Source organism: Pristiophorus japonicus, chromosome 8, assembly GCF_044704955.1.
Source record: "Pristiophorus japonicus isolate sPriJap1 chromosome 8, sPriJap1.hap1, whole genome shotgun sequence".
In the NCBI taxonomy this organism is placed as follows: Eukaryota; Metazoa; Chordata; class Chondrichthyes; family Pristiophoridae; genus Pristiophorus; species Pristiophorus japonicus.
Window position 1 is genome coordinate 185,465,853 of NC_091984.1, and position 14,819 is coordinate 185,480,671.

General features: G+C 42.1%; 1 protein-coding gene across 1 annotated transcript in view; it reads left to right on the forward strand.

Annotated features, from left to right (window-relative positions):
• unc119b (unc-119 lipid binding chaperone B) overlaps positions 1 to 14,819 on the forward strand; it is a 56,358-nt gene that overhangs the window by 24,713 nt on the left and 16,826 nt on the right. Inside the window, exons 2-3 of the mRNA XM_070887672.1 lie at positions 8,214 to 8,327; positions 10,295 to 10,406. Of these exons, the coding sequence (XP_070743773.1) occupies positions 8,214 to 8,327; positions 10,295 to 10,406 (226 nt within the window). The remainder of the gene's footprint in view (positions 1 to 8,213; positions 8,328 to 10,294; positions 10,407 to 14,819) is intronic.

The following is a 14,819-nucleotide window of genomic DNA, read 5'->3' on the forward strand; positions in this document are numbered from 1 at the left end:
CCAACTGGAAAAGATCAGCAATGTTTTTGTTGTGTCTGCTGTTCTGATGTAATAACTGATACTGAATACGTCAGTTCTAATTAACAATGTAGTGTTGTTGTATTTCAATATTGACCGATTTGAAATAGACATTGTACTCATTGTTACTAGTGCTACATCTGTTTGAAATCTGCTGTTACAGGCACTCCCTAACATTTGTTTTATTTAAATACACTCAAGCTTCATGTAGAGTGATGTCCTACACAGATGTCTGAACTGGTTTTGTATTTGACAGACCCCTTCATATCTAGGTTACACAGCAGCATTATTAAATCTGTAAACCGCACAGTGCGCAGGTGGTCTCCATAAAATGAGAAATTCTCAAACTCTTCTTTGCAATTTTGAGTGAAATTAAGCTTCGGTTATCATTTTCCACAACGTGCAAAAAAGGTAGATAATTAAACTATCCTGCAGATGGAGAAAGTTTACTATGCTGGTAAAAAGACACATTTTTCCTGGTGAGCGTGTTAATACAGATTCTTTTTCCCTCAATCTGTTTCAGCGAATACACTGACACGCGAACACCTCTTGCCTTTTCTGTAAAAGACCTTTATTGAAGATTCTCCGGCCGGGACTTGTCAAGACAAAGGGACACTCTCAATCAGAGCCTGTTTACCTTCCCCTGGACAAGCCCCTTTTCAGCGCGAAAAGCACAGTAGATATACATTTTCAAAACAGAACACATTTGATTAGCACTTGGTCTATCCAATCCCTTTCTGCCTCCCCCCCCCCCCCCCCCCCCCGAGTACGTCCAATGGCAGGCAAGAAAGTCTCCCAATTAGGTGTGGTGTCAGGTAGGTTAGTTATAGCTTTGCTACACTGTCTTCCCTTATCAGTAAAGAACCCAATTAGTTTCTCTTCCTCCTTATCAGTAGAAGCTATTACTTTTCCCTTCCTATCTAGAATTGCTTTCTTTCTTTGTGCTGCCTTGGGCTTTCTCATGACCCATGTCTAACCTCAACTTCAACTCTTGGTAACCCCTTTTTTTTCTGTTGATTCTGCAGTTGTCTGCATCTTGACCATTTCTTTAGCTACTTTCCCATGATTCCCTATCTCCATCCTTTTGCCACCTTCTCTAGCCATCTACCACTTTCGCAACCCTTTTACACATTCTCAAGCGAGGATTTTGAAACATTTTCACCTATTTTATTCTTACGGGGCAATGAAAGAGTTTTTATTAATAAATGGAAACTTAATTTAAAAAAAAATTCCAATGTATTGTTTTTAAAAGTACAAACTATGCAGAAAAAGAATATTTTCTTCTACAAATACTGATTTTCATTTTAGAATAGATGTATATTAAAGGGCTGTGTGCCTCAATTTGGCCTTGCTGGCAATCCAAATAAAATGTGTAACTTCGGTTCCTAGCCAGGTTGGTGATTTTGTTTACGAGTGGCTGTGTGTTCTTGCCCATGTTCAGCCAAACTCATTTTACCCAGACAGAAGGTGATCCACTGAAATATTTTTGCATCCTGCACCTTAGAAACCTACTGGGATTTTAAGTATTGCACTATAACAAATCACACGAAAATAAGTATGACTTTATGGAATAAACCTTCATTAATTTGTGGCATATATGTAGGGCTATAAAACTGACTAAATGGATCTGAGTGTGACAGTGCTTCAACATGGTATGCACTCAAGGTTTTGGGAAGATGGAAGCGTGTGGAACTCTCCCGTTTTGGGAAGGGGTGGGTGGGGGGTGTTGGATTTCAAGGCGACTCAGTTCGGCTGCTTTCAAGTACATCCCAAACATGTAGATTGCCTGTGGACTGACTTGCTTGGAATTGATGCTTGATCAAGGAAAGGTGCGACAAACCTTTCAGAACTGGGGAAGAGGAGCAAAATAAAACATTACTGCAATTACTTTGATCCTATGTTGTATTGTTTACCTAAAAATTGTACAGGGGGTGAAAATGTAGACTGTTATGCTCCACTATTGGAAAAAGGCTTAACTGGAACAGTAATACAGGTACTCATATTGTGGCTCAAGGGCTTTTGGTGGCTACTTTACCTTCATCTGTGGTCTTTGCACCTACTTATGCGTTTGGGCTTCTTCATGGCCTGCCTACTACTAGGATGTTCAGCTGAGATTCAGCAAAAGAAGGCAAGGGCTTAGGGTTAAGAGTCACATCTTATGATAACTATGGGAAGAAAAGCATTCGGAGAAGGAAGCAAGTGAGCAGCTTGTGGAGCTCTGGCTTATTCAACTTTATAACCGTGCAAAAATGTAAATGCGGCTCTCGCTTGCATTGCTATGGCAACTGAACTAGTGCTGCACCTGTTAGTGCAATGTAAAAGTGGCATTAATGTTTTTTCTTTCCTCTCTTGCCTCTCCTCATCAAGAAGACCATTTACTTCCACCTCTGGGACGTCGCCTCCCTATGCTTCTAACTTACTCCCACCTCCCCTGAAATTCCTATCATGCCATTGTTAATTCAACATTCTTCCTCAACATTCTTCTGGCCTCCCCCAGCTGCACCCTCTACAACATCCATTTCCTCCAGACAAAGGATTGCACACATGTGACCCCTGTATTTGTCAACCCTCTTGAATTTGTGTTCCTGTAGCATATTGATTTCAAAGGCCTTGTCTTCAAATGCCTCCAAGGCTTTTCTCCACCCTATCTTTGTAATCCCCCCCAGCCTTGGATCCCAACATGTGCCTTTTGCTATTCCAACTCTATAGTCAACTGTACTTTTTCCTACTCTGCCAAACAGTGATGGAGCCTTCAGCCATCATGCTGATAGACTCTGAACTCTCCCCAAGCCTCTTTGCTGCCAATTTTCTCCTTCAAAACTGCCTCAAGACTTCTTCAACTGTGTGTGCTTCTGGCTGCATGCCCTAACTTCTCAGCTGCTTTCTGCTCAGTGTGTACCACTCCACCTTTAAATCACCTTGGGATGTTTTGTTTGTCAACTGTGCAATGTAAATGGGAGGAGTTCTTTTCCTGGACTTGGAGATTTATGTTTTTCTTTTAGTTTTGCTCATTGGAGAGCAAGAAAATGGAGGTTGAGCATGAGTGAAAGGATTTTTTACATGTTGATGGAGACCATTCACTTGTGTTGGATGTTCGGCTAGATTTGCTTCCAGAGCAGATAGCTCCAAGCATAAGAATATAAGAAATAGGAACAGGAGTAGGCCATACGGCCCCTCGAGCCTGCTCCGCCGTTCAATAAGATCATGGCTGATCTGATCATGAACTCAGCTCCACTTCTCGCCCGCTCCCCATAACCCCTTATTGTTTAAGAAACTGTCTATTTCTGTCTTAAATTTATTCAATGTCCCAGCTTCACAGTTCTCTGAGGCAGCGAATTCCACAGATTTACAATTTTTTGAGAGAAGAAATTTCTCCTCTTCTCTACTTTAAATGGGCAGCCCCTTATTCTAAGATTATGCCCTCGAGTTCTAGTCTCCCCTATCAGTGGAAACTTATATGGGCCCAAGTTTCCACAGGATAAAAAACGGGCGCCCCTTCGAGCTGGGCGCCCGTTTTTCGCGCCTAAAACGGCGCCAGAAAAAAAACGCGTTATTCTCGAGCGCTTTGCAGCTCCTTGTCTGTTTGGCGCGGCGCCCAGGGGGGCGGAGCCTACATTCGCGCCGATTTTGTAAGTGGGAGGGGCGGGTACTATTTAAATTAGTTTTTTTCCTGCCGGCAACGCTGCGCGTGCGCATTGGAGCGTTCGCGCATGCTCAGTGTGAAAAAAAACATTGGCACTCGGCCATTTTTGTAGTTCTTTGTAGCTGTTTAATTTTTGAACATTTTTTAATAAAACCACATTGCCATCAGTACATCAGCACTGAGGCTACCCTTCTCACTGTCTCCTTCCCCCCCCCCCCCCCCCCTCCCCTCCGCGGCAACAAGCCGCTGTCTCCTTCCCCTCCCTCCCCTGCGCGGCAACAAGCCGTTGTCTCCTTCCCCTCCCTCCCCTCCCTCCATGGCAACAAGCCGCTGTCTCCTTTCCCTGCGTGGCAACAAGCCGCTGTCTCCTTCCCCTCCCTCCCCTGCGCGGCAACAAGCCGCTGTCTCCTTCCCCTCCCTCCCCTGCGCGGCAACAAGCCGCTGTCTCCTTCCCCTCCCTCCCCTGCGCGGCAACAAACGGCGGTTTCCTTCAAACGACGGCTGAAGCACTTTCACACAGGTAGGAAGATGGTTTATTTAATCTTTTCTTTGCTTATAAATGTTTATTCAGATTGGATTTATTTGTATAATATTTGTAGAAGTATAAATAAGGATTGATTGTAGAATTTAATGAGTTCCCTTCCCCTCCCCCCCCTTCCGCCCCCCATCTTGTTCTGGACGCCTAATTTGTAACCTGCGCCTGATTTTTTAATGTGTAGAACAGGTTTTTTCAGTTCTACAAAAATCTTCACTTGCTGCATTCTACTTTAGTTTGGAGTACGTTTTCACCGTGGAAACTTTGAAATCAGGCGTCAGTGGCCGGACACGCCCCCTTTTGAAGAAAAAATTCTGTTCTAAAGTAGAACTGTTCTACCTCACTAGAACTGCAGAAAAAAAAATGTAGAGAATTGCGATTTCTAAGATAGTCCGTTGCACCTAAAAATCAGGTGCAAATCATGTGGAAACTTGGGCCCATACTCTCTGCATCCACCTTGTCAATCCCCCTCATAATCTTATGTTTTGATAAGATCACCTCTCATTCTTCTGAATTCCAATGAGTAGAGGCCCAACCTTTTCAACCTTTCCTCATAAGTCAACCCCCTCATCTCCAGAATCAATCTAGTGAACCTTCTCTGAACTGCCTCCAAAGCATGTATATCCTTTCGTAAAGATGGAAACCAAAACTGCATGCAGTATTCCAGGTGTGGCCTCACCAATACCTTTATATAGCTGTAGTAAGACTTCCCTGCTTTTATACTCCATCCCCTTTGCAATAAAGGCCAAGATACCATTGTCCTTCCTGATCACTTGCTGTACTTGCATACTATTCTTTTGTGTTTCATGCACAAGTACCCCCCAGGCCCCGCTGAACTGCGGCACTCTGCAATCTTTCTCCATTTAAATAATAACTTGCTCTTTGATTTTTTTTCTGCCAAAGTGCATGACCTCATACTTTCCAACATTATATTCCATCTGCCAAATTTTTGCCCACTCACTCAGCCTGTCTATGTCCTTTTGCAGATTTTTTGTGTCCTCCTCACACATTGTTTTTCCTCCCATCTTTGTATCATCAGCAAACTTGGCTACGTTACATTCAGTCCCTTCTTCCAAGTCGTTAATATAGATTGTAAATAGTTGGGGTCCCAGCACTGACCCCTGCGGCACCCCACTCGTTACTGGTTGCCAACCAGAGAATGAACCATTTATCCCGACTCTGTTCTCTGTTAGTTAGTCAATCCTCTATCCGTGCTAATATATTACCCCCAACCCCCTGAACTTTTATCTTGTGCAATAACCTTTTATGTGGCACCTTGTCAAATGCCTTCTGGATGTCCAAATACGCTACATCCACTGGTTCCCCTTTATTCATCCTGTTCGTTACATCCTCGAAGAGCTCCAGCAAATTTGTCAAACATGACTTCCCCTTCATAAATCCATGCTGAGTCTGCCTGACCGAATTTTGCTTTTCCAAATGTCCTGTACTGCTTCTTTAATAATGGACTCCAACATTTTCCCAACCACGGATGTTAGGCTAACTGGCCTATAGTTTCCTACTATTTGTCTGCCTCCTTTTTTAAATAGGGGCGTTACATTTGCAGTTTTCCCATCTGCTGGGACCACCCCAGAATCCAGGGAATTTTCGGTATGGCATTACCAAGATCATCAACTATGTCTGATCCATTCACCTTGGATGAACTACACGCAGCCCGATCGACAACCAAATCTGGAAAAGCTGTTTGTCTAGATGGTGTTTACCTAGAATTCTTAAAAGTACTGGGACCCAAAGCGAAGAGATGGTTGATCTCATTCCTCTGAGGTACAGCTATAACCAGGACAACATCGATCAAATTCTGAATGTGTCAGTTTTGGTGGGAATTCGGGACGAGATTATGCCCCGGAAATCATATTTCCTCTGTGTCTGTAAATTAATTTCTAGCAACTTATCACCAGCTTTCATAAATTGGAGAGCGATCTTCCAGTTGGACTTTTGGTGATTTTTGAAATTGAGTATTCTAGAAAGGCTTTGCGTATCCATTATATTTTCAGGAAATGCAACAAAAAAAAATTGCTCCTTTGGAATGGTTGGCTCGATGATGAGGGCTAGTCTGCGGAGTAGTAGCCTCTCCAGCACTTTATAACAACTGAAAAGTAAGGAGATCGGGCAGTGGCTGGAGGCTTCACAAGCATTCTTCCCCTGTTTCAATTATTTTAGTCTCCCTTCAAATAAGTGGAATTTTACTGGTTGGCTGTACCAGGAGGTCAACCATCTCTTCGCTTTGGGTCCCAGTACTTTTAAGAATTCCGGGTAAACACCATCTCGACAAACAGCTTTTTCAGATTTGGTTGTCAATAGGGCTGCTTGTAGTTCATCCAATGGATCAGATATAGTTGATGATCTTGGTAATGCCATCAAGTTTGTCGAAGCTGCCACTTCACCTGCCGTTGAAATTCTTTGTCCACTGGAGCCTTTGATGTTGTATCAAGTGGATGCAATGGCTTCCGTTCTGATGGTCGTCCTATGTTTTATAGGCGAGGTTTTCCCCGCCAAGTTGATGGAGCAGGGCCCATGCTTTCCTGCAGGAGTGAGTGAAGTTAGACTTCTCCACAAGGCTCCTCCAACTTTCACATCTCACTGGGTTCAAGGAATCCAGCATTACAGTGGCTGTGGTTGGGTTCTTGTTCAGCGAATACTCCTGGTAGAAAGCCACGCTTTCTTTTGTAAACCCCCGAGGTATACTGTGTTTTGTGGCAGTTTTAATAATATCTATAAATCTGTTGAAGGTATTGGTGGTTGGTGGAATCCACCTGATGGTGTCAACAGACATTTGGAAGGTTTCCCAGTCTACTTTTTTGAAGTTCCATCGTGGTTCTGGTGTTGATGTAATGACAGGAATTTCGATGCCAACGTTGATGATTGAGGGCCTGTGTTGACTGTTGGGGAAGCTGCCAAAAATGGTTCTGGAAACGATGATTGGGTTTCCTTTGCTGTCTTTAGAGAGGAAACATAGGTCTGGTTTATATTCTCTCTGCCACCTTGACAAATGAAACGTACCTCGATCTTTGGCGTCAAAAAGGAGGAATTTATTCTCTAGTGAAGCCCACTGTACAATTGCTTCTCCATTTTCGTTGGCGTCTGCATAGCCCCACATTGTGTGGTGGCTATTAAAGTCTCCGAGATGAATGGATGGATATATTTTTTTAACTAATATTTACCTTTTCTCCTCCGTCCTCTTTACAGGGGACGATTCAGTACCTGGCTCATTTTCCCATTCTCCCTTTTATATTAGAATTTTCTTTGGTGTGTACGGGAATTCTTTCTCATAAAACATTATGTAATAATGAAGGCAACTTTTGCTGAACTCCTTTTTGAGACTGCAGACCAGCAGTATAATTGAATTGGGAAATAAAAGAACCATAAAAACTATTCTGGTGCCTGAGTACTGCAACAAAGATAAGCAGTGTCCTATAGAGAGAGCTATGTATTTTGTAGGTATAACTACTGTTTAAATGGGGCTAGGTGTTGTTATTTTACAGGTAATAGATCATGAATTATTTGGCACGACTTATGCAAGAGCAAAACTCGATGTTTAATTGATATGCAAGTAAAGCTGGTTATAATGTACGTGCAAAAATACATTACCCACAATAGCATTCTGCTTAGCTTTTATTCTTAACCACCCAGCATTCAGTGGATGCTTCCTGTTTTTAAAGTGATCTATTATACTCATGGCCTGCAATCTCAAAACTAGTTTAGTAAAACTAGTTACAAAAATGGTCTTCATAAATTGCATGAAAGCTCTTAAACTATGTTATTGTGATATACCTGCTACGGGCCAGGTCCTACTTTCTTAGTGCATGGTGAATAGTCTGAATTTGCCATTCGTGATCAAAGTCACTTCAGCTAGGTCACTAGGCTGAGTCACTAAGTGATTTAAAAAAAAATTCACACATGATGTTCCATTTGTACCGCATGGTTTCACGTATTTTTGATGCTTTCATTATATCAGTAAAGCTTTTTAAAAAAAATACATTAAAAATTACTTTCTTTCAGCCTACTTATGCAAGCCTGAAGACAACATTTACAGCATTGACTTTACAAGATTTAAGATTCGAGACATGGAAACTGGGACTGTTTTGTTTGAGATTGCCAAGCCACCATCTGCAGGTACTTTGCCACTTGGGAGAATGCTCCTGCAGTCCATCAGGCTGAAAGATTATTGATAGCTTTCCTGGGCATAACCCATTATGTATGGTTTAATAAAACAGTGATTCAAGGTTTTCTTTACTATTTGCTTAGTGTGTATATCCATCTTTTTAATCTTTAATGCACTCCTAGGTCCAGAGAGTTCTAGGCTTCGACGAAACTTTTAAAGTTTTAATTTAGCAAATTGGCTGTGACATATAGAATAATACTGTAATGAAGCTGCTTGGATATCAAGGGGAATTATATTAATACAATGGTTATTCTGAATTTTAAGCCTTATTTTTATGTGTAAAATACTTTAACAGCAGTCTCCTTTATCCCTCTGTTCTCTTCCCCCCTCTTACTTTTTAGTATATCTGATTCTTACTGTATTCTAAGTTTGTAAAGCTTATTTATTTTCCACTGCTTTCCAGGTCCCACTAGCCTGTAAGTGATAACATCTGCCTGAGGTATTCTGAAGGTTAATAACTACTATTATGAAATGTCTGATTATTTTCAGTAGTAATCTGACAAGTGACCTCATTTGCATTTCAAGATCCTAACTTTATTTAATAAAATCTACAATATTTACAAAAGCTGAACAGGTGCTGCTTATTACATTGAATGTACAGATATTTTGTGGAAACTGTAAAGTTGTAATTGATTTAAAATATCCAGAGCTAACTGAGGCACACAACTGTGGATTAGGAGATTACGTGCCTTGTAATCTAAGCCTCAATTGTGTGTCTCTATAGTTACTGAGCGCTTCAATTATTTACCTGAAAGACGGATTATATATATCTAGAGATAAAATGGCTTAATTAGAATGTGCATCAAATTTAATTTGATTTTTGAGCCTTTTTACAGTAACTAAGGCTTGTTAGACTAATCATACTAGGTCGTTTGGAAACTCCTGAGTAAACTGGTACAGGGCTCACATTTTCCACCGAATTGGAGTTTACTATAGTACATAGAATGTACTTTATTTGGCTCACTCAATGCCTCAGTGAGTAACTGAACAATACATATTCAAGAGTGTCCCAAGTTTAACATCCAACTTGCACTGAATGAGATGATATCAGCCGGGCGGCTGATAGAGGCACTGCAGCTCGCTCCGGCACCCCTAGGTTTCGGGGATGGGGGGTGTGGAGGTGCTCCTGATTGCTAACCAGCCACCCCTGCTGAAGTGGGCATTTGTGAACTTCCAGTGAAGATACATTTGGTCCCCACACTGTCAAATATTTTGCACACCACTCGACTATCGAGGTTTATACACGAATATTGGTCACTTGGGTTGGTACTAGAGGGTATCTGACTCCTGTAATACCAAACTCTCAGAAGATAGATGGTAGTGTAGTCTCTGGTACGATAGTGTAGTAGGGAAGAGATTGAGAGTTCAATCCCACCATGACAAATTGTGAAATTAGATTAAGTAAATATGGTAATTTCTGGGCTGGCACTAGAATAAAAGCCTGATTTCAGGGAACGGAACCCTACCCAGTCTGACCTTGTGCATATAATGTGGTTGATTCTTAATGCCCTCGGAAGTGGCCTAGCGAGCCACTAAGTTGTACAATCACTTTATGAAAAAGGACCACCTCTACTGTGTCAGGACAACTAGGGATGGGCAGTTAATATGGCCACGCCCAGACAATTTTTTAAAAATTGTAGCGGGGGAATTGGCAAGGAAAAAATAAAATACTTTTTATTCTTGTACCATACTCCAATTGTAGATTGATGTCCGAGTGTCCTCAATGAACTAATATGAGAAAATCCATGAGGGGGAAATGGCTTCTATCATAATCCTGGACTAATTTATTTTTCATCTAACATTTTTGGGGAAAATAGAACTACAGTAACTCTTTAAAATGTGCAGCAGAGTATTCCAAAATATGATTGTACTATATATGTTACATTCCTGTTTATAAATGTTAAATTTACACTTTCAGAGATAGAAGATGACAATGATGATGAGAATGGCGAGATGGATTCCAGTTCTGGGCGTTTTGTTCGTTATCAGTTCACTCCTGCCTTCTTGAGATTGAAAACAGTTGGTGCAACGTGAGTCATGCACTTTATTTTTAGCAATCTTAAAATTGAGTGCCGACTTTCTTTTTTTGGGGGTTTGTGTGCAATGTTGTTGGAATTATTTGCAAATTGACACCATCAGTGACTGGAAAAAAAACCAGCATCACCTGAGATTGTATTCCATATTGATTCACCTCTCCTGACAGCCATCTCAGCAATCAGTCCATTCAGATAGGCAATTAAATAATTATTGCTGTTCTACAGCTACCTGCTCTTCCCCTGGGGAATGTGTATACTTCTGATCCCCACTCTGTTTTTTTTTGGCCTGAGATGTGTTCTGTTTCAGTTCTCTTCCCCTGCCCTCGCCCCCGTCAACTTAAAAAAAAAAACTGACGCCCTGTGTGGCCTCCTGAGGTGATCCCGTAACATCAGCATTTAAATTTTCCAATCGCTTCACAGTGCTGGATTTGAAATCAGGAGTAGAACCACGCTGTTGAGCCACAACCATGGAGTCCTCATTACTGCCATTTTGCTGAAATAGTCCTCCATTTGGTGCTGTGTTCCTTCCTCTCCCTGATTTTCAAAAAATATTTGGTTGCACCTCTAAGTTAAAGTTATTACAGGGCAACAGACTACCATAAATATATTGGGCCTAAAATTCCTGGACAGAAGAACACAGAGATGGAGGTGGATTTGGGGTAGGAGGGCTGAAATTTGGGATTTGACACAATTCCACTGGGTCTCCGCTCCTTTTTGCATGGACTGAGCTCTGATTGGAAAGAGTGGGTACTACTTGTGCCCATCCCCGTCCCTCCTGATGTAGTTGAAAGAAGTGGGACTGATGGTTTAACATCTTCATCCAATTCTGGTTTTCCTGCGGCCAACCTAATGTATGCCTGCATGAAGCAAACATACTGCACCAATGTGGTGGTATCGGCCCAGAACAATGGATTGCGGTTAGCGTATGCAGCAACAATGCAATCCAGGTGCTGAAATTACTGTCTCCCCAACAGAACAATAAAGGATTTGGGACAGGGTCAATGCTAGGCCATGCCGGTGGTTGGAAGCCTCATGCTGCTGCACTTCCAGTGATGGAGTGAAGCTTGAATTTCATCCTTGTATGTAAATCAAATGCACAACTGGAAAAGAGTGGTTCTTTGTTCATTGTTGAATAATACTGCTGCACAGTTATAAATCCAGTTAATTGTGTGCACAATAGCCTAGCTGATTAATCCTGGAAACAATTCTCTTTCAAGACTAGGTAGAATTCTGAAAAACCTAGAACAAAGAGCTTTTATTTTCAAATAACAAAATGCATGTTTGAGAGAAAAATTCAACACCAAATGTGTAATCTCGCAAGATTTAGCTGCTCCCTTCACTATAGACATTAGTGAATGTAAAGGGGGTTTACACACATCCCTCCCCCCCCCCCCCCTTGTGCCGCCTTCCCTCCCCCGCTCTTGTCCCCCCCCCCCCCCCCCAGAATTTCACTACCCTTTGTATGAAAAGTGCTTTCTGATTTGACTTCTAAATAGCCGAGAGCTCATTTAAGCATTTGCCCTGCTGTTGGGTGTTCCCCTACCAGAGAAAATAGTTTCTTTCTACCCTATTAAAGACCTTGATTAGATCACCCCTCAACCTTCTAAATCCTAGGCAATACAAACTAAGTTTAGGCAACCTTATCGTCAAAATTTGAGAGTGAGGAGAGAGGTTAGGAGACATTTCTTATGCAAAGTTGTTAAGAGTATGGAATTATTGCCGCATAGAGTAATTGAGGTAGAGATCGTTATATCTTGGGAAGAGTAGATAAACATTTGAAGCAAGGGTATGGGGAGAGCAGAGAGGCTACTTTTAGATTGCTGTAACAAAGATTTGGCACAGACATGATGGCCTTCCTTTGAGCTGTAAAACCTCTGGTAAAATGTGTTTTGGTTTCCAACGATCCAGTTTAATTGGGGTTCAGGGAGGAGGAGCAACTAAGCTTGTGAAAACAGAAAAGATGAAGGACAATTAAGATGCTTTTTAAAAATTACAAGTAGGATGTATTTATCAACCCCATTGTAAGGCTTTTTCCTGAGTATTTAAAAAAACATTTGTAAGCCTGCCAAGAATATTAAAATTTGATGTGCTTGTTTAATCTAATCAAGCATTCCTGTTCTACACAACAATGGTCCTGCTGTATAAGTGGGAAACTGTTGTAAGTGAAGTCCCCTCTGATGCTGTGTATCTCGGGCTGACCGGTTTATGCAGTAATGAACTGGTTATGCATAGCACCTTGTGCTGATTAGTTACCAATTTTCTTTGCACTGTTGAAGTGAATTCAGATTTCCTTGACATACAAAATTAACTTTTTGAATAATTTCATCTGCACCATTTTTTTTAAAGGAAATCTTTTGGCTGCATAATATATCTTTGTATGTCAACTCCTCCCTTTCTTCATGTTCCAAATCCTTTCATTCATGACAAAAACACCTTCCAGGGACTTTCAACAATAATTTGCATTCATACAGCACCTTTAACATAGAAAACCACCCCATTGCTTCACGGAGGTTTAATTTTTTTGAAATGGACACCAAGCTAAGGAAGAAAATATTCGGTAGAGTGACTTAAAGCTTGTTCAAAGAGGTGGGAATTACAGAGATCTTAAAGGTGGAGAAGTTTAGGGAGGCTGCAGACATGACTGCCACTGGTGGGGTGAAGAGACAAGGCATACACATGAGGTTAGAGAGTTCAGAAGGGTGGGTTTTAGGGCTGGAGGAGATTCCATATATGGGTAGGGGCAAAGTCATGAGATTTAAACACAAGGATGCAGATTTTAAAATTTGAAGTGTTGGCGGACCAGGAGCCAATGTAGATCAGAGGAGATAATGGATTAGTATTACTTTTTGTATGGTATAGGATCTGGGCAGCAGACTTTTGAATGAGTTGACGTTTATGTAGGCTGGAGGATGGAAGACTTGACGAGTTGAGTCTGGAGGTGACAAAGGAATAGATGTGGGTTTCAGCTGTAGATGAGCTGAGGCACGGGCAGAGGTGGGCGTATGTTATGGAAATAGGTAATTTTTGTGATAGAAACATAGAAATTAGGTGCAGGAGCAGGCCATTCAGCCCTTCTAGCCTGCACCGCCATTCAATGAGTTCATGGCTGAACATGAAACTTCAGTACCCCCTTCCTGCTTTCCCGCCATAACCCTTGATCCCCCGAGTAGTAAGGACTTCATCTAACTCCCTTTTGAATATATTTAGTGAATTGGCCTCAACTACTTTCTGTGGTAGAGAATTCCACAGGTTCACCACTCTCTGGGTGAAGAAGTTTCCTCTCATCTCGGTCCTAAATGGCTTACCCCTTATCCTTAGACTGTGACCCCTGGTTCTGGACTTCCCCAACATTGGGAACATTCTTCCTGCATCCAACCTGTCCAAACCCGTCAGAATTTTAAACGTTTCTATGAGGTCCCCTCTCACTCTTCTGAACTCCAGTGAATACAAGCCCAGTTGATCCAGTCTTTCTTGATAGGTCAGTCCCACCATCCCGGGAATCAGTCTGGTGAATCTTCGCTGCACTCCCTCAATAGCAAGAATGTCCTTCCTCAAGTTAGGAGACCAAAACTGTACACAATACTCCAGATGTGGCCTCACCAAGGATACAGCGTCAGAAATTCAGGTTGAGGCCGAGTCTGGTTCAGTCTGAGACGGTAGCTGGGGAAGGAAGTGGAATCGGCGTCGAGGATTAAGAATTTGTGGTGGGGGCCAAAGATGGTGGCTTCGGTCTGCCCAATCTGGAAGAAATTGTGGCTCATCCAAGACTGGATGTTGGACAAGTATCAGAGAGACATTGGAAGTCGAGAGATGGTGGAGGTGTAGAGCTGGGTGTCATCGGTGTATATTTGGAGGCTCAACCAATGTTGTGGATGATGTCACAGATTTGTTACAGAGAAATACTTTCAAGGTCTTTGACAGCAAAGCGAGATTGGAGATGGGATGGTAGTTTGCATGGACAGAGGAGTCAAGGGTGTATATTTTGAGGAGGTGGTTGATTGTGGTTTTGAATAGGAGAATAATAGCACCTGAAGCTCGCATGGTGGGGGTGCAAGAAAGGGAAGATGAATGGTGAGCAGTTTCGTGGGAATGGGGTCAAGGGAGCAGGAGGTGACCTACAGCTACAGAGAGATGTGGGTTCAGAACTAGGGCAGAGGGGGAGGTGGTTTGGTTTCAGTGGGCAAGGAGGACGGAAACATCAGAGACTGTCTTAATTTTAAGTGACAAAGTAATCCATGAGCTCCTTTCACCTTGGAGGGAGGCAGTGAAGAGGAGTTTGAGGAGACGGTGGTAGTAGAGAAAATAAGTTGGTTATTATCCTTGCTCTCCATGATAATTCTGGAGTAATGTGTGATTTTTGGCAAAGGATAGTGAGTCGTGCTGTTATTTAATATGGTCCAGCCAGAG